The 22260-nt window shown below is 40.3% G+C and overlaps 1 protein-coding gene across 2 annotated transcripts; it reads right to left on the bottom strand.

Moving 5' to 3' along the window:
- Positions 1-7480: 7480 nt before the first annotated feature.
- rbms1a (RNA binding motif, single stranded interacting protein 1a) lies at positions 7481-20387 on the bottom strand. 2 transcript variants are annotated; one of them, XM_070834125.1, is made up of 14 exons: positions 20312-20387; positions 18218-18360; positions 16449-16507; positions 14589-14680; positions 13364-13524; positions 12639-12718; positions 12415-12515; positions 12028-12077; positions 11843-11933; positions 10617-10670; positions 9659-9760; positions 8487-8555; positions 8172-8246; positions 7481-7674 (listed from the first exon to the last, which is right to left on the bottom strand). In XM_070834125.1, the coding sequence occupies exons 1-13, from the start codon at positions 20360-20362 to the stop codon at positions 8178-8180; spliced, it is 1122 nt and encodes a 373-aa protein (XP_070690226.1). In that variant the 5' UTR covers positions 20363-20387; the 3' UTR covers positions 7481-7674; positions 8172-8177. The 2 variants fall into 2 exon arrangements, with proteins under 2 accessions (XP_070690226.1, XP_070690233.1); XM_070834132.1 differs by having other exon boundaries at positions 13364-13521.
- Between the last annotated feature and the right edge of the window lie 1873 nt (positions 20388-22260).

Below are 22260 nucleotides of genomic sequence, written 5' to 3'. Positions count from 1 at the left end.
TAAGTGAAGGATCTGAATACTTTTTCCACCACCGGCCACCTGAATGCAAATTCATGTAGCAGAAATTTGTTTTTCAGCTTCACCTCAACCAGCTACAGCAGTCAAATGCTGCTTATATAATCATGCATTAGTATTAACTTAATATTATTCTTATAATGTAATATTATACCTCTGACCTTTACTTGTAGTGGAGTGTTTTTAAGTTATTGTATTAATATTTCTGCTTCTGTAAAGAACTTCCTCCACCACTGCTATTGAAACGCTATTGAAATTAAGTTTACTTACTTATAGGGTTGCTGTAGTCTGTTGTCAATCAATCAATCAATCAATCAATCAATCTTTATTTATAGAGCGCCAATTCATAACAGCGTTATCTCAAGACGCTTTACATAAAGAGCAGGTCTAGGCCAAACTCTTTAATTAGAGAGAGACCCAACGATTCAGGAATTCGTCACTGCACCAATACACTAGCACTGGATCAGACTACATGCTAATAAAATCGCTTAATCATTGAACTATGGACGAAGAAGGATAATAAAATGCAGACAGGCCACGCCATGAGCAAATATAGCCTGCATACTATTAAGTATTACCAACACACCATAACAGAAGAGTGTTAATCTTTAACCGACACAAGAGCATGAATCATTGTCAGTGTCTCACAAGAAATTTTTGAACTTGACGATTAACTCTCGGCAAAACCAACCAGGCAGGTCTATCACAAGATATGAAACATGAGTGCTTGCATGTGTGTGTGTGGGTTGGTGTGTGTAATACGAGGGGGAGGAGGGTGGGGCAGCGAAGGTGCTGAACCATTGACAGCTGCAGTGCAAATATCCCTGCTTGTCCCAACTCACAGGAATCTCACAATTCAACGCCACACCCCTCTGGATCTGGGTGAGTCCCATCTGGCACCCCAAACCAAACCCCACCTCCACTCTCCTCTAATACTAAATCCCTCTCTCACCCCTCTCTTCTTCTCCTCCTCCTTGTTTTCTCTCAGTGCCACCGTACCCAGTAGTCCTCTTGAAGCTTGTGAAACTGCCATTTCATTTATACCCCCTTTCGTCTAATTCCTCTTATTTTCTGTCAGCCAGTCTACCTGTGATCCTCTCCTCTCCTCTCCTCTCCTCTCCTCTCCTCTCTCCTCCCCTCTCCTCTCCTCTCCTCTCCTCTCCTCTCCTCTCCTCTCCTCTCCTTCACAGCCCTCATCCCTCCTAGCTTGTCTTTATCATTTTCTAATATTCTCCAGAAATATCTCAGCGTGATGCAATCAAACAGTGTTTTTTGTAACGTCTCGTTCTTTGTCCTGCGTGAGAGTGTGATCAAATATGTGGGATGCTTAAAGGTGTCACGGTTACATCACGCTGTACTGATGTTTAAACCTGATTTCCTTCTAAATCTAAAATCTGTTGCCTGTCGGTTTGGCTTCAGGGAAAACTCTTGCTATGAATCAGACAGCAGTGCTTGAGGCATTTCATGACATGACTTGAGAGTATCAGTCTAATTGAAATTCAGCAATCCATAAATTACTCTCCCACATCTCTGTCTCTCAGCACTCACATTTTTACTATGTATAGAAATAGGGGGTATACATTAACCCTGCAATGAGCCAACTCACCTTCAGGGGCGTCCTCTGATAACATGCTGTCCCGTCTCAGTCTGTCTTCCTTGTCATCAAGTGAAAAATGGAGAGGAATGGAGAAGCACCAGGCCAGTACATTCAGTCCTATTGTATCCCGGCAGTCGTCAGAGTAACAGTAAACCTATTGTAACGGCGCCCTTTATGAAGCATGGCGCTAGGGTGACCCTGCTGCCCATGCTCCTTGGCTCGTGTGCTTTTGTGTGTGTGTGTGTGTGTGTGTGTGTGTGTGTGTGTGCTTCTGAAAGTGGGTGAGTGTGTGTGCATGCATGCTGGGGTCATGTGTGGGTGTTTGTACAGGCTCCAACTTGCCCGTATGTGTGTGTATGTGTGCAGGGGGAGGCTGTGATGATAATGAGTGACAGTAACAACTGCTGGCTGTGAGACGTCCACAGGAGCCAGCTTCTTTATGAAGAGACCTGACTGATGTGCAAGTGTTGCGCTCTAGAGGCTAAAGCTGGTGTGAACTGCAGCAAAACACTCCTGACTCAAAATAATGGTGTTTATGATTAGTTTGGATTGCGTGCGTGTTTGTGTCTATGTGTGTGTGTGTGTGTGTGTGTGTGTGTACATGTTTGTTCAGGTTCAATTACTTGAAGGAGGAGGAGGAAGCTGAGAGAAGGAGTGCCAGTGCTGTAATACAGCCTCCCTCTTAACGTGGTATGGCTGGAATGCAGGTGTTCACACACACACACACACACACACACACACACACACACATGCATATGCGAGTGGAACAAAATAATCAAGTATAGGTCAACATTATTAAAGAATTAAAAATTACATATTCTCCAAATCAAAATTTTTGGCTCAGTGGACTTATGATGTAATATTATACCTCTGACCTTTACTTGTAGTGGAGTGTTTTTAAGTTATTGTATTAATATTTCTGCTTATGTAAAGAACTTCCTCCACCACTGCTATTGAAACGCTATTGAAATTAAGTTTACTTACTTATAGGGTTGCTGTAGTCTGTTGTCAATCAATCAATCAATCTTTATTTATAGAGCGCCAATTCATAACAGCGTTATCTCAAGACGCTTTACATAAAGAGCAGGTCTAGACCAAACTCTTTAATTAGAGAGAGACAATTAACAATGTGAACAACATGCAACGCTTTCTATCCCGGACATTTGCTTTAAAACAGCCATGCTGGTGTCTCTGTCAGGCTGTATTTGACCTAAATGCTCACATTAGCATGCTAGCATGCTCTCAATGATAATACTAGCATGGTGATGTTTAGCAGGTATAATGTTGACCACGTAATGTGTTGGTGTAGAGTGATAGCATGCTAACATCTTCTCATTAGCACTAAACACAAAGTACAGCTGAGCTGTCATTCGTTTATTCAAGTACTTAGTCATAAAGAAAAAATGAGATGAGATCAAAATTATTATAATTGAGTCTCTAGGGGCCATGAATGCATGCACTAAATTTCACAGCAATCCCCCCAATTGTTGTCGAAATATTTCAATTGATTAACACCAAAGTTAACCTCACGTTGGCGCGACAGGAAAAGTCAGGGGATCACCAAAGTCAGCGGAGTGTATCCTCTGAGGATCTTGAATTTATGTTGTAAATTTCATGGCAATCCATCCACTAGTCCGAAAACATCAACCTCACAGCAGTATCTTCATAACAATCCATTGTTTAGTCTTTTCAGCTTTGTGACAATACATTTTCAGAAAATCCAATTGGTTTTTAAATTGTTTGTTTACCTTAAGAAGTAAGAGACATTCCTCAAACCACAAAAGAACACTTAATACTTAAGTTTATCGAACAATGTGAGAATTACCACGTTAGCAGATACATGATTTTGTAGAATGTACAAGGTGAAGATTATTTCTGTAATTTGCTTATTGACTCTTGTGATGTTGGATGCTGTTGGCCAGCTATGGATCGGCTGCTGTTAATAATTCTTGTGTTTGTATTTGTCTTTCTGACATATTTGTCCTATTTGTATTTTTGGGTCATCTTTTGTGTGTGTTTATTGAATTCAATGTGTTGACAGCTATATGTGCAGCATGGTAAGGTGGTCATGCATGAGGAGCCACATACAATTCTGGTGAAAAAACAGGAACTGTTGTGAGTGATAACAAATACTCTCGTGTGGCTTTTTTACTGCTTCCCATGATGTGAGTGCTTCTGTCTTTGCAATGTTACTCATGAAGAGTTGTATTCAACTACAACAGGAACGCCAAGAATGACAGACTAGCCAATAACAGTTACATCACAATCAACAGGATATTTAATTTAAGCCTGCTTCTAGTTTGAAACTAATTTCAGTTAAGACGTTCTTATAAAGAAAATGACTAAGATGTCTGTTAGCATCAACAGTTTATTCAAATTGTTAATGGTTATAACTATAATACCATTCAGTGACTGACTTTAAGAGTATTTTTAAGTCAGATAACAGTATTACTACTTGACACGCTAATACTCACATTACAGCTATGCACCAATGCAGTGATAGCTTTAATGTTTACACATATACACAAATTTGTACATGAGCAAATGTACTTACTTTCCACCTCCGGTATTAAATCAGACAGTGAGACAACAAAACGTGTCCCACAGGCTCGTTAGCTGATAATCTGAACTGAAATAATTAATTAGTCAGTCAATAGTGTTTATTTGACCACCCCATCTAAATTATTTTCTTTTTAACCTGCCTTAAAATACTTTTGATATGGAAATTACAGTATTGATAGCAACAACCAGAAACACTCTTTAGCATCTTTAGCAGGCATCCCGTATGTTGAATTGCTGACGTGTATCGCACTAAGTGAATGATATTGGATACTAAAGCAGGCCTCCTCTCTTAAGATCTGTGCCCCGAGTCTGACCTTGGGCTTTCTCGAGGGATCGGTGCCATGTGTCCCCTCAGCTGTGAAGAATTAAAAGAGAGACAGAGCCTGGATGAGAGCAAAGAGAGAGAGAGAGAGAGAGAGACTCTACTTGGCATATATCTTATGTTCAAAGGGTTGATGCCCTTACAATAGGCACTTGATTGACATGTGTGTGTGCATGGGCTACATGGGACATGTATGTATATTCCTGGTGTTGGGGTTGGATGGGTGGTGTGTTGGGGGGTGACAGTGGGTGTGATGGCTAATCTTGCACCCCGGCGGTTTTGATCCCTCTGACTGGTAAGAGATGATGGCATGGTGCCTTTATGTCTCCAGGATCAGCTGTGCTAAGTCTGAGCTTAAGAACGGAGATCCGGTATATGAGTGAAACCACAAAGGCTGTGTGCCTGAAATAGTGCAGGAAAGGGCTGGGGGCATGAGCACACACATGTTGCACTCGTTGCTCATCTGATCCGTCACAGGCTGCGCACATAAGATCAAACATGATGCCATGAAAAGATGTCCAAGCTTGAATATTGTCCTGGTTTCAAACACGCTGGACAGTTTTGGGTGGCAGCGCCCTCTGCTGCCAAATGATCAGTACAGCCTGATTCTCACTGAGGGTGTACAGACGGTGGACTTGTTTAAATATTGTTCCTGATACTTGTTGTATGCTCAGAGGATTTGAGGTTCTTGGGGCCGAACATGCCTTATATTTATATCTATTTATTATTTTAGTGAGATGTGATATGTGATATGTCCCCTGCTCGTTTAAAGCCTCAAAATGTCATTACAATGAACATGGGCACTGTGGTTTACCGTCCTGCTCTTTTAAATAGTTAAATACACCAAATGTGTATTAATCCACAGCTGGGAATAGAACTAACTATCCAGTACCAGTCTACTCCTGTCTGAGTTGCATTAGTTAAAAACTGCAATGGCCAGCAATTTTAGGAAAATACTTATGATTTTTAGGATTTATGTTTACAGTAGGAATGAATTGTCTCTGAGTTAATGTCGCAGACAGGGTGACGCCAGAATGATCCTTTAAACTTCAAAAATACAAGTTACAAATGCAAAAAAAAAAAAAAAAATGCATAGAAGCCAAAAGACAATTAAAGAGACGAGAGTCGTATCTGAGAAAGAGCCTTTTATTCAGCACTGTTTCTATTCCAATGTTTTCAAAGGAGAGAGCAAGGAGAGGATTGTTTGAGAATCAGTTGAAGGTGACAGGGGAAGTAATGAGGATAGCATGTACAAGATTTTTTTTTTTTTCAATTTTACATTTTTTTTTTTTCCAGCAACAAATGTTCAGAATGAGAAAGTACCCTCGGTAAAAGCCTGGTTACTGCTTGTATTTTCCAATGGTGAGCATTCGCTGCTACAGTACTACTGATCGGGGGAAAGCACCACGACCACACAGCTTTGACCATTTTTCTCATAGTAGTGTAGAGTTCTTACATCAGAAGTCATCAGTTTAAAGAAAAAAAAAGCAAAGCAAACAATAAAACTCACTTATTTTTCACTTTTGGCCCTGAATGTATATAATTTACAAATCTTATTCTGAACAAGCCAACCTTTGACACGCATGCTCTCAGTCGTGATTTTGACTTTCATTCAACTCTTATGAAATACTGCTGTTTTTGAAGTACTTCATACATGATTGTTGCATTTCTTTTGCATGAGGCAATATTTGAGACCTATGGAATTGCTTGGCATGTACAGTGTTAAGCCGCTGTGCCAAATGACCAAAATTTGGCTAAATCCAAGAGAGCTTTGGAGTAGCAGCTTTACAATAAACCAAGATAGTGACTTTTAGGAAAAAGAGAAAAGGTAAGGGAAAGCGGTGAGTCATCTAAGATCAGACTAGAATTGCAAAGGCAGTAAAATGCACCAAACAAATGCCTTTAGCCTGCATTCACTTGTTTCGAGCACACTGTAAAGCAACCGTTTTAAGGAGAAGCTAGTTGTTGTCTGACACTGACATGGAGCCTCACAACAGAACAACACTCATCGAGTTGGTTAAAAGTAACACCAGAACGGAAGCAATGACAAATAAAAATGAAGCAAAGCACGTTTCTTGCACATCGGGAGGAGAAACGCTGCATGTGGGAGACAAACGGCAGAAGTCCTATTTAGCCAGCTCCTGAGCGTGGCTTTTTGTTCTGCTTCGTCCTCTCTGGTGAAAAAGGGGCTTTACCTGCAAACCCCACAGCACCAGCAGACTCCGGCAGAACCATGAGGTAGATCACTGGTCAAACTGACCACAAGAGAAAAAAAAAACCCTCCTAAAAGATGTCCATTGGGTGTAAAACTTGTAATTTCATAAAAGTACGGCTCTTTTTTTTTTATGTCACGTCTTTAACTTTTTAAAAAAAGGAAAGGGAGAAAATAAGGAAATTACCTTGCTCTGAGTTTGTCACCGTTCTTTTTTTCTCAGTATTGCCGTGGGACTCTCATTGTCTTTATTGCTACCAGAAGACTCGATAGCGAAACACTCAATGGAAATCTCATGATTTCACACACTCATTTGATCAATCAGATAGAAATATGACACCTGATCAAGTTCGATGAAAAGAATGTTGGAGAATGCTTGATGTGACATAAGGAAGGCACCTTTTCCAATAATAAATTCATTAATTTCCTAATGAAATGGTCACCTGTATCAGCTATCAAGTGCAGCTGAATGTTAATTGATTTTGTAAGCTATTCTGTGGAAACTTTGAAAACCAAAACAAAGCTATTCTGAAACTTTAACTTCAGTGCAAACAAGGTTTTGCAAAGGTTTTCATACATCACAAATAAAGGAACTATAAAATCATAGAAACTTTGAAGGGGGGGAAATATCTCAATCTCATGCATTTTAATATCACGTCATACTGGGGGGAGGATGGAGAGGGGAGGGGGATGGGGGTCCCTCTGGCATTTGTTTGAGAATCCTTGAAAAAAGAGAAAAAGAAGAGCATGTGGTTTCTTATCAAAATAAATCTTGTTTTTTTTTTTCCTGTGATTTAGCCAACTGCTTGAGTCCATTTACACTGTCCTCATTTTCCACCACAAACGTTCGGGCTGTGCAAAAAAGTTCATGTATCTGGTCCAATCAGAGAAGGCGGTGACCGTTGTCGCTGCGATGTCACCAGCAACCTCCCACCTGCCCTCTGGCTCACACAGCGGTAATCTAGCCTAAAAAGTAAAGACAGAAAGCAGAAGCATTGATATAAAGACTGTAACATGAACAGCAACATTAAGATTGTATTATGTTTGACCTACATATGCTGTTATGAATAAATGAGCATATTAATAACTATTTGATTATTGATATTAAACATTTAATGTGCTCATTTAAAGTCTCCTTGCACTCAAAAATGTTTTGCTTATTGTTACTTTGCTTGGATGTTTGAGCTCCACTTTTTTTGTTGACAAATGTTAGCATTATTGTTATTTAATTTTATATTTTTATATCTTACATTAAAAAATTACAACATAGTAACCCTTATTAATGGCTTATAAATGACCTATAAAGCATTAGTAATTCATTTTTTATTCAATTAACCATTAAAAAAGCAATTATATATATTATATATTATATATATATATATATATATATATATATATATCCTGAAATAAACATCTTGCTGGCATTCATGTCAAACAGTTAACATTCAGAAACTAAAGCGTACCTGTGATTACTTGCTGAGTTGACTGTAAGGAGACGAGTTGTTGGAAGAATCCACTTGCTGCGGCGTGCCATTTTCCTGAAGAGCAAAACAGCATCTCTCATTTAGAAACAAGATAATAACTATCCTCACTGTGTTTGTACTGAGATAATTGATAGTTTCAGAGGGCGAACAATTCAAAAACAACTCTAGACCGTTTGAACGGGAGATGATTGGACAGACGTGAGCTGTTGTAATAATCTAAAACTATTATTGTTAAAAATAAATCGCAGTTGAATGGAGAGTTGAATGAGACAAAGATATAATAAATTAACTTACAGGTGCTGCCTGCAAGGGAGGATACTGAGGCATGTAAGCTCCCTGGACACCAGGGTTGGCTGAAATGTACTGCAAGATAAGAAAAAGATTTAATTAAATCCAAATTATTGAGTGGTATTTTACATTTTGTCCTACTTGAAAGACTCTTTTGCTACATATACATTTTGTGCTACTTAACTTTATTGATAGGGCACTTGAAACACACCAGAAAGAAAGGGGAAATTTAAAAAAAAAACACAAAGAATCACGTCTACAATATGCACATAGAGATAACAAATTTGTTGAGAGGCTTCAGGGAAGATAAAACAGCAGATTAGGTTAGACCACAACTAGGTGCAAATGAGTGAAAGTGTGTTTTACGTTGACTTAAACAAATGGAAACACAAGGTATGAGGGAGGGAAATTCACAGTTCTGTGCAGCTATAGAGAAAACACTGTATTTGGTTCTGTATCTAGAGGATCTCAGGTCTCTGGTAGCGTGCGATGGAGACATTAAGAGGGGGCTTAAATTATTTAGTGCCCATCCCACTTGGACTTATAAGACACCTATAAAAAAAACATACTGTCGCAGTGGTGAAACATTTGTCAAACATGGACATAACTTCTTACACATGATATAACATTGTCACGCGGTCTACAAATAAAGGAGTTTTATAATCATCCATTCAAGAAAAGCTCATCATAAAACAGGGACATTTTACCAATTAGTGTATCCCTTGAATCTTCATATAATGAGCAAAAAAACATGAAATGGAAGTATTTTCTCTTCAGACTACTGAACCCTCCTGTGTCTGTAGCTAAAGGCAATGTACCTGAATTTAACTGTGCACACAGAAGTCTTTGACTTTTAGCTTAACTGTGCTGCACATAAGGCTCCACAATGTTGTTGTTTTACGTCACACAATGTTTGTCCAACAGACCATTTTCCTTTTTTTGTCAGAAACAATTTGCGCCGAACTATTAAACGACTATTAAATTGTTTGCAAAATTTAAAAAAATGAAACAATCCTACATAATCCTATTATTATTATTATATATTCCGTGTCATACAGCAGATAAAATAAACTGAAGCATCTTGTCATAATGTCATTTCCTACTGAATTATAATAATTATACAGATTTAATTTGATCAGAGCTGTGCGTGCAGCAGGATATCCCAGAATTCCACTCACCGCTCCTGTGTTTCCCAGTGACAGCTGACCCATCTGCTGAGTAATCATGGCTGAGGGGTGCAGTGACATGGTGGGATCCACAGAGGGAGACATCACAGCAGCCTGTAACACAAGGCAATTGAATATTTTAACACATATCACAAGATTCTACTGACTAAATCGATTAATTTTGATAAAACACCAGATAAAACACCACATGTAGGCTACAAGAACAGTGGCAGGCTGTGTTGAATAAAAACATAGCACAATTTACTGTTTAAAACCAATACAAGTAGGGCAGACTGTAAAGATTAACTGGGTAAAAAAGATATTTTGTGGCTTTGAGTTTTGACAAAATGTAAAATAATACACTTGCAGCATTAATTCTGAGTATTATGTACGTGTGGGTTACATTAAGGGATGAAAATATATGAAAGGTATGACGCTGCCCGCTCTAGTCTGCTCTCACACGGGGTATATTCCTTTAAACATGACGCCTTCAGGGAATAGACCATTTCCTAGTAAAAAGTGGGGGAGGGAGCAGATCAGCAGAGACACTTGTTCCACTGGAAACCATCTGTTGGAAGAGTCAAAGAGTCACAAGACTGTCTCTGCTTCAGGCATTTCCTGCTGGATCCAGAGAGAGGGAGTGAAGGAGGGGGGGCAGTGGCTGAATGTCTTTTTAGTTGTTCCATATGCACTCCAACTCACTTATGCACACTTGAAATATGTAAATACACAACGACTATTTCCCAGAACTAGTCTCAGGACTGTCCTTCTACATTTGGGGAAGTTTTAGACGTTTTTTGGCTTGTGTCAGCAGAACAGGCTGATTAAAGCGACACTCAATAGTTACTGTGAGCTCAGAGCTATAGCTGTAGCAGCGCCACACACCCATTTCCTGTACACAGAATAGGAGGTGGTGTGTGAGTGTATTAAAAAAAAGAAAAGAAAAAGGCAAATGCTGTTGTTCCCTTACCGGGTGTTGCATGATATATGGTTGATGTGCCACCCAAGAATGACTCTGGAGGGTCTGGATGGTCAGACACGAAAGGAAAGGCAGAATGAGAGGCAGATGGAAAGAGAGTTATTGGCGTGTCTTGAATTAAACGTTTATGTCAGAAACTATATATATTAGCAATAAGCATTGTTTTTAAATAGCAATACAAGGATGTTATCAGTCTAAATAATGCATTTCGACTGCAACTGTATATAACACATTCATCCATCCATCCATGCATGTATGCATTTTTGAAGCCACAATTCCTGTGTAGGGACCTTGGTCAACCATGACAGGGCCAAAAATATCCCAAGTCACCAAATTTTAGGACCAATCTAGTTCTCCCTAAAGGCACTGAAAAAAATGCGTCACCCACACCATAATCTTATTCAGAGACTTCAGTATTCAGGAGAGGAACTGCTGCCCCATCCGACTGAAGAAGTGAGCCTTTGTAAGACGTATGTTCATAGTACCAGAGCCCTTGTGGTGTCAGGCCGACCTTGCAAGTTGTTTCATCAAAAGTAAGGTTTCTCTTGGACAAACTGCCCAAAGAGAACATCTGAGTTTAGCACTTTGAACTCATAAATGACTCTCCATATCACAGGGATGTCTTCCAGACATTCCTGGACGACCCAAACATGCCGTGGGTTCATCTGAAGAACATCTGGCAGAGGGATACATTCCAGGTGTTGCAACCTTGGAACACCAGACCCCTCAGATTCATCGCTAATGTGCAAATTAATGCCAAGCTCTTGTCTGTGGTAGGAAGTGTTTCTGGTACACATAAAATTATGAATCAAAACTTGAATGTAGTATTATGAAACAGTGCGCAAGAACCCAATTCTGAGGAAGAGTGACTAAGAAGGAAATAAGAAGACTCATTCACTCTTATGAGCCACCATGCTTACAGTTGCATTACGACATTTTTGTCTGACAACCTCTTAAAACGCTAAAATATTCTGATGATCATCAACTGCTACATGGAGCTGCTAAAGTATGAGGTGGCCAAGGGCAGCTTTAACACCTGTTCTTACATCTATAGCACCTGTACAACCCACTCACAAGCAAAAATACACCCTAACCCACATATACACGCCATAACCTCAAATGCAACATAGGGGGGAAGAGAGAGACAGTGAAAGAGAGGTGATTTAAATCCAGCTCTGGCTGTTGGACATGTTTATATTCAAGATCTTTTGCAGTACCTGGTAAGCAGAGACTGGAGACATGTAGGGAGACATCGCAGGCTGCACAGTCATTATCCTGTTGCTCACTGGATACGGAGAAGGATAGTACCTGGGAAAGTGTTTCAAAATAAAGCTCATGAATAAGCACTCTAGCTAACAGTTAAACCACGTCATGACCTTGCTATAGCCTGAGTGTAACTTACCCATTCTGTATAGCTGCTGAGGAGGGGTCATAGGTAAGAGTCATTGCACCCTAATGTGAGGAAATAGGCATTAATGTGGAATTACATATTAGCATCTTACTAGTGTAGGATGACAACTGAATACAGTATGAAATAATAAAATGAACTTATGACAATGATCACTTAATCAGTTATAATGGGCTAATATGAGAATAATTGTAACGTCTGAAATATTGCTTTTTCATCGTCCATCTTCTTTTGTACTATAGAAAAAAGAAGAATTATAGCTTTGTATTTATATGCATCACTTTTGATTTTGGCTTATATGAATTTGTAGTGTCTTGTAAATCCATTCATTCATTCTCATCACATAGCACATACGGGGTGAAATCATAGGCAGGTACATACTAGTCTGAGATCCCCAGTCTGTCCATTGGGAACAAATCCGCTGTGTGCGTGTTTCTTCCTTTGACTGTCTGCAAACTTACACAGCAAGGGCTGAGAGGGAGCTGGGGGTAAAAAAAGCAAAAAAGAAATGAAGACATTTAAAAAATGTATGCAAAATAACAATCAATCTCCACCACCTCCACAGTCTTCATTGGAAGAAAAATATATAGAAAGGTCTTTCCTACCCAGAGCTCCAGAAGCTATCTTGATAAACTTCCCATTGAAGTGGGTGATGACGGCATTACACTGCTCTGTTGTGTCCATCCTGACGGGGAGACGAAAATGCTCTTTAACACAAAGTGGTACGACTCCGTTGGAAACGACAACCAAAGGAGAATCGGATTCTCAGACAAATGCACTTGGCTGTGTGTAAATAACCTTGAACAGGAGCTAATAATCTCAGCCTGCCTTCATTCGCCTGCCCTTCAAAACAATAGCAGGTTTGGCAATTGCATTACAGTTTGAGAGTTGATGAGAAAATGATTTTGAAGATCATGGATGGATTGCAAAAGTCAAAGGAAAAAGTAAACACAAACACACATGCTGTGCAGACAACAGGACGTGGATTTATAAATATGAATATAGTCTTGGTTGCTCGAAAAGGCAATGACAGTCAACCTCCGGGGGTTTATTGTGCTATATAATGTCAAAAACATACCATAATAGTAAAGTACTTTTTGGAAATGTTCCCAACATCTTATTCTTAATAAAACTTTCAGTTTACCAGTTATTATGAATGGTAGCTACACAGTGTCATTGCTACACACCACATGCAATTATTATTATTTATTAATAATTATTTATCATCATTTTTTGTGATCAATGCTGTAGATTTATTCTACAACTACTTTAAAGACAACTGAGCAGAGGACAAATGACTGGTGTCTTGTGTCAGTCCCCTGTGACCCACCTGGCGAAGCCCACGCCTCGGCTGTTGCCGCTGTAGTCTCGGAGGATTCGTGTGGAGACGACCTGGCCGAAGGGCTGCAGCATGTTCTCCAGCTCTTTCTCATCCACAGAGAGAGGCAAGTTGGAAATGTACAGATTTGTGGGGTCCTGCTCCTGTTGCTGCTTATGTAAAAGAAATGGAAAATAAGAAAAATGTTGAATTCCATGTCTTTTTCTGTATATTTTCAGACAGAGCCACATACCAAAATGCAAGACTAATTTTCAAATTTGTATTGAGTGTGTGATTCAGGATTTCAAACTCAGCTTAAGTATGGTTAGGGGTCAGAGGAAGACATTTGGTTTAACAAACCTTAAGAAGCTCTCCTGCACACACGCACACACACACACACACACACACACTGAAACACATTTCATCTGTACTGTGCAGCAGCTCAGTGCCTCTACGGTCCTGCCTAGAAACAGCAGGAGAGCAGCGTAGCCTAGCTACCGCAGCACATAAACTGTGCTCTGCCGTGTTTGTTCTAAACAGAGCAGCTACATGCAGGTCTCCAGAGAGCAGCCCTTCATCGATGAACTCTCACCCATGAATTTAAGCACAGCATCACAGGCCGGGCAGGAACAGGGAAGGGACGGAAACACATTTAATAGTGTGGACAATTTCTGCTCCCCACAACGAGACAAACCGCAGATGTGATGCAGAAAAAGCCTGTTTGTCATCTAAAAATATTTTTGAAAAACGAAAAACTGGTGTGCTTTACTTTAAATTAGTCACAGAGGATCAAGAATGGCTCACAGCAGTAGCACTGTTGCTATAGTGCTTCAGTGCAGATATGCCTACATCAGTATGCATGAATGATAATTGTTAACACTCAGTGACATAGTAATAATACTGGTAGAAATCTGTACAATCTACACAGTCCAACTTAACCAGGAGGGTGTGTTAGTGTGTGGGCTGGTGGGCCAGTGTGTAACGTGTCACAATGACTGACAGGTTATTTGGCAGAGAGGGACGGGACATCTGGTTTCTACAGTGAAAGTAAATGGGGTCACGGGAAGAACAGCTTGTCAGCTGAGGTCATGTGACCAGTCTAATGTCATTCTCCAGCACACACCGACACATGCACACATAAAAGAAGCACAAGCCCACAGAGGTGTTCACAAGCAAGGCAAATATGCACACACACACACACACACACACACACACACACACACACACACTCACTCACCTTGGCCATCTGGGCCTGTATGCCACTGGTTTTCAGAGCATGTACTGCCTTTAAAGCAGCCGCTGGGCTGTCAAAGTCCACAAAGCCGTAACCTGCAGTTGGTAGAACAATAGTTACATGAACAGTCATTAATAATAAGAACCTATCACCTATTGTACATTCTGTACTACCTCTATTCCTGAGCGATGATCCACATAGGTGCTGTATATTGATATTTAATGTTTATTACTGTAAGCATATCTAGACATCTCTTATATTATCAGTCATGACACACAATTTTGACGTCTATTTGAACACTAAAAAAGAATTATAAATTCACATTTCAAAAGAATAGTTCAACATTGTGGGAAATCTGCTTATTCGCCTTCTTCAGAGGAGTTAGATGAGAAGCTTGATAACACTGCTTTATCTGTGTGGTTAATGCTGTATATAGCTGGTGCTTGGGTAGGTTGGCTTAGCATAAACACTGGAAACAAGGAGTCTGGCTCTGTCCAAAGGTAAAAACATCACTCTACCAGCACCTTTAAAGCTCTCTAATTAATTTGGGGGGGGGGGAATAAGGTAAATTCTCATCTCATCTCATTTTCTATACCGCTTATCCGTCAGGGTCGCCGGGGAGCTGGAGCCTATCCCAGCTGACTTTGGGCGAGAGGCGGGGTACACCCTGAACTGGTCGCCAGCCAATCACAGGGCCACATACAGAGACAGACAAACACTCACTCTCACACTCGCACCTACGGGCAATTTAGAGTCAACAATTAACCTAATGTGCATGTCTTTTGGATTGTGGGAGGAAGCTGGCGAACCCGGAGAGAACCCACGCTAGCATGGGGAGAACATGCAAACTCCACACAGAAAAACCCCGGGTTCAAACCGGGATTCGAACCCGGGACCTTCATGCTGTGAGGCAACAGTGATAACCACAGCACCACCATGCTGCCCAATAAGGTAAATTATAGACCTTAAAAAAGTATTAATATTTGTAGCCCTCTGAAGGCTGGCGATTCCATATAGTCTCAAAATAAATTGCATGAAACAGAACATGAGGCAAAACAAAAGTAGATGAAAATAGAAAAATAGGTCCCAGTTGTTAGCTTAGCTGGTGGCATGAAGCCTCACACATTTGGAAATATTTTTTAGAGCTACACTTTTATTTTGTGTGTGTGTTTTTTAAGCTTTTACTTCGCTTCATTAGCCATCTATACTGTCGTTATAACTAGTCTACTAGTTGCTGTTGGCCTACTGGCACAGATCTGGGAGGTCTCTCTCTCTCTCTCTCTCTGTCTTTCTCTGTCTTTCTCTGTCTTTCTCCCTCCTCTCAGGTGCTTTGCTGGCTCTGAGGGAAATTTTGAAAAGAAAACGAATATCCGCTTTTTTGACATGGCCTTGAACCACTAACATAATTTGACGCCACACAACTATTTCTTAGCTGGGCGCAGTGACGTCCTGTAGCCTGGCCTCAAAATGTTGAACTATCCCTTTAAGGACCAAATCAGCATCCATGTCTAACTGACAAAACACACATTGAATGTATTCTCTCATCACCCAGTCACTCAATGAATTGCTTTCTTTGTTTTTTGCCCCAAATTGATTTTCAAACACATTGAAAATGAATGGAAACCAGAAACTGCTTAGAAGGTATGGAGATTCATCCAAAAATCCAGTAAGTATACAGTCATTTAATCATGCATAACATGAAACGCAACATGCAAAAACACTGGTGTGATATATTTTACAACAGTTACTTTAATACCACAATTAAACAATTTATCAAATGAGTCTCCATACTAAAATATCCTTTTTTTCACTAATTGTGCAGCCCTGATAAGTGATGACTGGTAAGTTAATAATCATACTGACCTTTACATTTGTTGGTAGTCTTGTCCAGGATTGCCTTTGCTGACTGAATCTTGCCATACCTGTGCACACATTGAGATGCAGATTACTGTCTTAGGAAACTCTCTTAGGAAAAAATGTATTATAAAAGTGAGACTGCTGATGCTATTCTATCAAAATGTTTCTCTATTGCCTTGGACTTCTCATCGTGCATTGTTAATGTCAAATTTCTGTGTATAGGGAGCACTTCCATTCATCATAACAGTCCAGTGAGATCAAAAATACAAGACAACACGATCAGAAAAGAAGAATTTGAGAAAATAACAAAGACTGTTCATATACATGGGGATATCTGGTGATTTCAGAGGCACGTGCTGTGCATCACTACTCTCTCCGACGTGTTTCCAAACACTAATAATTCAATTGCAGCGTTTCAAGCTTTATCTCTGACCTTATACTCAAGTTGAACTGTGGCACAAGCTGTGAGCTGCTATCTGAGCACACACACCATACAGAGTGAATGCCTAGCTTACATCACTATTCAGACCTTGTTGCTATGAAAAGCGCTTTCATTTCTGCTTTGTGCTGGCAAACACCATTGGGAACATGAACAAAACACAAGCAAACAGGACACAAACAGCTGCTGCTGCTGCTGGTTACATGAGTGAATGCCTCCCTCCATATGCTTGTGATTCACAGGGAAAGAGAGGAGACAAAACTCCACCCATTATGGCACCCACCATACTAACAGGTCGGACCGAAGCCTATAGTATCAAGTATCAAACATGTTCGCTGGGCTGACTTTCTTTGTATAAAACAAACCATTTTACGGTTCTCTTCCCACACCAGAGTTGAGCTACGACTTTTCTATGCGTGTTTCTGTTTATGGAGATGTGATGATTACAGCACTTTATAGGTCAGTGCATGTTTTTGAATACCAACATTGATTTTTTTTGTCAAATTTCAATTTATCTTTAGTTATTTACTAAATATGCTAAATATTTCCTTTATTTAGTAAATTTTCACAAAAATCAAAAAGGAAACCTGTCAGAAACACCTTAAAACCTTTGGGAGATACTTAAACAATGTAGAAGCCCAGAATAATGACATTTTTGGGGTTTAGAAGCTTGTAAACGAATAATTCAACACATAATTCGACACGCTAACACGTACATGAGAAGATTGATACCACTTTCACATAGAATGGTAAACTACTGCCTGCAGGTGGTTAGCTTAGCTTAGCACAAACACTGTAAAATGCGTTGAAACAGCTAGCATGGCTCTGCCCAAGAGTAACAAAATATGAAATGACATATTTTACAGGGGCTATCCGTTTTCCTGTTTCCAGTCTATGCACTAATCTTAACTAAGCCGAGCTAACCATTGCCTGGCTTTAGCTTTATACTTAACGAACAGACATGTGAGTGGCATCAATCTAATATGAGCTAATTTCTTAAAATGTCAAAACATTCCCTTAAATTAACAATTAGTTTACAAAAAATTTTACTAAATTTGATAATCCATTAATCAAATGTGCGACTAAACCCTCACAGGAAGTTTTACTGACTGCATTTTTGTAATTTTGTACAGTATTTGCCTGTGGTCAGGGAGAGACCTTCATCAAATCAGACTGGAACGACATTGGTATGTGATATCTTAAGGCCCTTTTTTTAGCAAACAAGCATATCGGTGACAAAACACTAGTACACACACACACACACACACACACACACACACACACACATAAATGGGCATGCTTGTTATGTTCATACTGTATATGAATGTGTACTGACTGGTGACAGAGTTTGACCAGGTCCAGGTCTGTGGTAGCAGGAGGCAGGCCGCGGATGTACAGGTTGGTTTTGCTGAGCTGCTCCAGGCCTGTGCTGCTGCTGTTGCTGCTGCTGCTGGGACTGGACGGAGTCATGGGGTAGGACTGCACACAGGAAAACCACTGTTAGGAAGTGTATGGGAGCTAGATAATCTAATTTAAACCCAGGTCAACGGTGATCACAAGGACGTCTCATCTGTGTGGGGCGAAAATGCACAGACAGCACAATCGGACTACCTCCTACATGCCGAAATTTAGAGATACATATACTTCACGCTTCTGCTCACCTACATTTCAGATATTTCAAATATTGTACTTTTCACTCTGCTATATTGATATGACACAAGATTTTACATGAAAGCACCTACACACATTGACAAATTACAACACTGATATTCATAGTATCCAATAATAGAATACATTATCCATAATACTAGACGTCTGCAGTATGAGTAGCTTTACTTTTGATGCTTTAAGTCCATTTTGTAACATTTTAAAATCAGTACGTATTTTGAGACTAGAGTATTTCTACTTTTACTCAAGTAAAGGATTTAAATATTTCTTCAATGACTGTTGGGATCTCAGTTGCAGGTATGTTTGACCTTTAAGCTCCAGGTTGTTGTGAAAGGGTGAATCTAACCACTAGTCCACAGAATACATTAAAATCTGTCTATTTCCGCATGTGAACTTTTATGAATCATGATGTAATTAAATCCAGCTTCACCTCTTACATCCTGTTGTGGTGTTTATCAGGACGCAGTTTTCTTCATACTTGTGAGCCAAACCACGCAGAGCTGCCCTGCAAAGCATTTCCTTCCCCTTACTCATTCATTAAAATAGCTCCCAGCCACCCCAAACCCTCTCCAGATCCCATCAAAGACAAAGCATGGCAGAATCACACCATCTGTCCATAACCAAAGGACAATCCGCTCCAAGAGCCAAAGCTATAGCCATGCCAACAAGAATCACTGAGATATTCTTTCACTGTAATGTGATGGGTAAACGTTCATAGCAGCTATTTTTCTTTTACAGATGAGGAATTGATCGCTGTGGCAGGAACATCTGTTAGGCCTGTAATGTCCTCAAGTAGAGGCCTTACATTTTTGTTGGTGTGCAATTACCGCACTAACTTTGTTTGAGACCATCAAGGCTTCACATCAGGCCTCAGAGACGTTACGCCTACTCCATTAGAGGGCAGCTACGGTGGTACATATCACAGAGGCATCATCACACCTTATAGCAGACTAAACCTGCCTCACACCTACACTCAAAACTCATTCACTGCCTCCCTGCAGAGATTCATATGCGGTCGGTTTCGGATTCCTGCCCTCAAAGGCAACAATGCGCAGTATCTTCTGATGAATGAATATCACAGTTTAATCTGAAAGGTGGATATCTGGGCTCACATTTCCATCACCAGGGGTTATAATAACAGCTGCCTCTCGCCCGTGTGCCCGCTCTCCGTTCCCATCTTCCCACTAAATCAAAAGGTGTGATGGGAAAGCAAAGGGGCAAGGCCTTCAATTACCTTTTTGTTCACCTGAGAGGTCAAAATGAAGGATGCAGGCACTCCAGCACACTGACATATATTACATTACATTACACTGAGCTCCATCTCTCCCTCTCTGGATTCACCCAGAATGCGTTAATCTATAAAATTGACTACAATAACCGCCATGCATATTGACCAGAGCGGGTGAGTGACTGAGCAAACAAGGTTATATGGACATAATTAAAGAGCTGTAGATCCGGTCAACAGCCGGTTTTATCCTTCCATGTAGCCAATCAGAGGATCAGCTTCCCTTTTGACAAGTCTGCTGAGAGCAGTGGATCTATTTTTTTTTTCAATAGAATTTAATGTAATGTTAAAAGGATCAGACATAGGTGCATATATTCCACATGAAAGCCAGAGAGGGCTTTCCAATGTCATTTGTGGCTGCAATTATTCAGCATGTTTATTCAAATGCTGCCTCAAGTGAGCGCAAAAAAAAAAAAAAAGTAGGAAATAATAAGAGATAAAAACAATGTGTGTGTGTGTGTGTGTGTTTTGGCCTACCTGTTTACGATTGGCTGTCTTCAGTGGGTTGCCTGTGTTTGCAAAGATCATCCTGGAGGTTACAGATTTATTTAATTTCCCCCCCCAAAAAAAAAATCGCAACGACGAGCCACAAGAGACGGAATCCAAGCGGTGTAGAGAGCCTATAAAAGAGCCAGTCGGTTTAAAACATCCGCATGCTGAACGGGCTGGTTAACAGTGATAAAGCCTCGGTCCTGCATAGGTACACTGACACATCTATACAGTCAGATCTGGACCAACCCTCCGGTCCGGTTCATTGATCTACGACGTCCTGCTGCAGACCGCTCGGCAGTCCCACCTACTACAGACCAAACCATCTCCGCCTCTGCAGGGTGTTTGACATCAAATAAACTGCGTGGCCGCCTCATAAAAACTCGCACCAGCGGTTTGTTTTTTGTGACAAAGGCACGTCGAGACGTCTGGTGTCTGCGGCTCAATTTATAATCGGACACGAAGCGCTTTTGGGTTTGATTTGGACGCGCACAATCAGTTGGGCTGAACACTCGTCGCCTTTCATGTTGTTGTCGTCCGCACATACCAAGCATTCTTCACCCCCACCTCCACCAACCACACACACACACACACACACACACACACCACACACACCCTCTTCCTCTTCCTACCCTTCCCCCCATCCAACACACTACATGTCAGAGAATCAGGATGCAATGAAATATAAGCAGAGGCTGGCCTGGGCTGGAGGTCACAGGCTCCCTATGTAAACCCAGCTATGAGAGAGAGAGAGAGAGAGAGAGAGAGAGGGTGGATTAACAAGCAGAGAACAAATATTTGGAAATAACCTGCATTGAAAGGAAAAACCTTTACTCTCATCTTTAGTATGCTGTTATATCAAATGCAGCCTGTGTCCCGAGGGCTAAATTTGTATGTAGATCATGTGACATAAAGGTTTAATGAGGAAGTAGATGAGCGTATTGACTCCCTCATGAACTTATAAATCAAGAGGACCATTAATATTTTCACTTCTGACTGCTTTCACAAGATCGATTTGCTTATATGCAGCTTGTAAAAATGTAAACTAAGCGTTTTCATATAAGGCGCTCAAATAACTCACACCGCTGAATGATGAAAAAAGAGGAACTATGGCTTTCAAGCTTCTGCTCAAAGCTCCCAGCACTTTTTAGAGCTGATTTTAAGATGTTTGGTGTTGATGCTTTGAAAGAGGCTAGCCTATTTCTACATTTCTGATCTGTGTTTGACCCCTGAGGCCCTTTAGGTTCATCAGACACGGGCTTAAATAAAGCTTTGAGCTGTTGATTCCAGCCTCCCTCATTACACCACATTCACCCCCTTCAGTACAATCAATCCAAAGTCATTTCAAAACAGCTCTATTTTTTATCCGCCGCCTGAGTGCAAGTTTGTATTTTTGTGTTTTCTGGTCTTTCGCTCTGTAATTCTTATCATATGCTGAGCCGTAGCAACAACTGAGGACACTGAGGTCATATCTTCTGCATTATTTCTGGGACTTGGGGGGGCTTTAGTGAGCTGGAGGGACAACTAAATTTAACAACTAAAAACTCACGAATGGTGACTATTTTACAGACTGATTCCAGTATGTTTAGACTTACTTGCATTTGAACACAAGAAAAATGTACAGAAAATATAATCGAACTGTTAAACAGCTAAATAAACACATCATCATGAGATATGCAAAAACATTTTAAAAATGTGCGTTGGAGGGATGGACCCATGATCTCACCCTGGCTATTAATGCATTTTTTCTGCAAATATACTGTATGTCTTCTTTATAATTATTTAGCAGTTACTATAGCAACACAAAATCTCACATTACATTAACAATGCATTATCATACAACGCATTGACGCTTAAAACCTCACTGAGCCGGCCTACAAGCAGTCTGTGCAGCCAAACTTTGTTCAGACACATAGATATTTATTTCAAATACCAGT

The sequence above is a fragment of the Pempheris klunzingeri genome, chromosome 1 (assembly GCF_042242105.1).
Source record: "Pempheris klunzingeri isolate RE-2024b chromosome 1, fPemKlu1.hap1, whole genome shotgun sequence".
Classification (NCBI taxonomy): domain Eukaryota; kingdom Metazoa; phylum Chordata; class Actinopteri; order Acropomatiformes; family Pempheridae; genus Pempheris; species Pempheris klunzingeri.
Note: the sequence above shows the minus strand (reverse complement) of the source record. Positions and strands in the feature narration are given on the sequence as shown.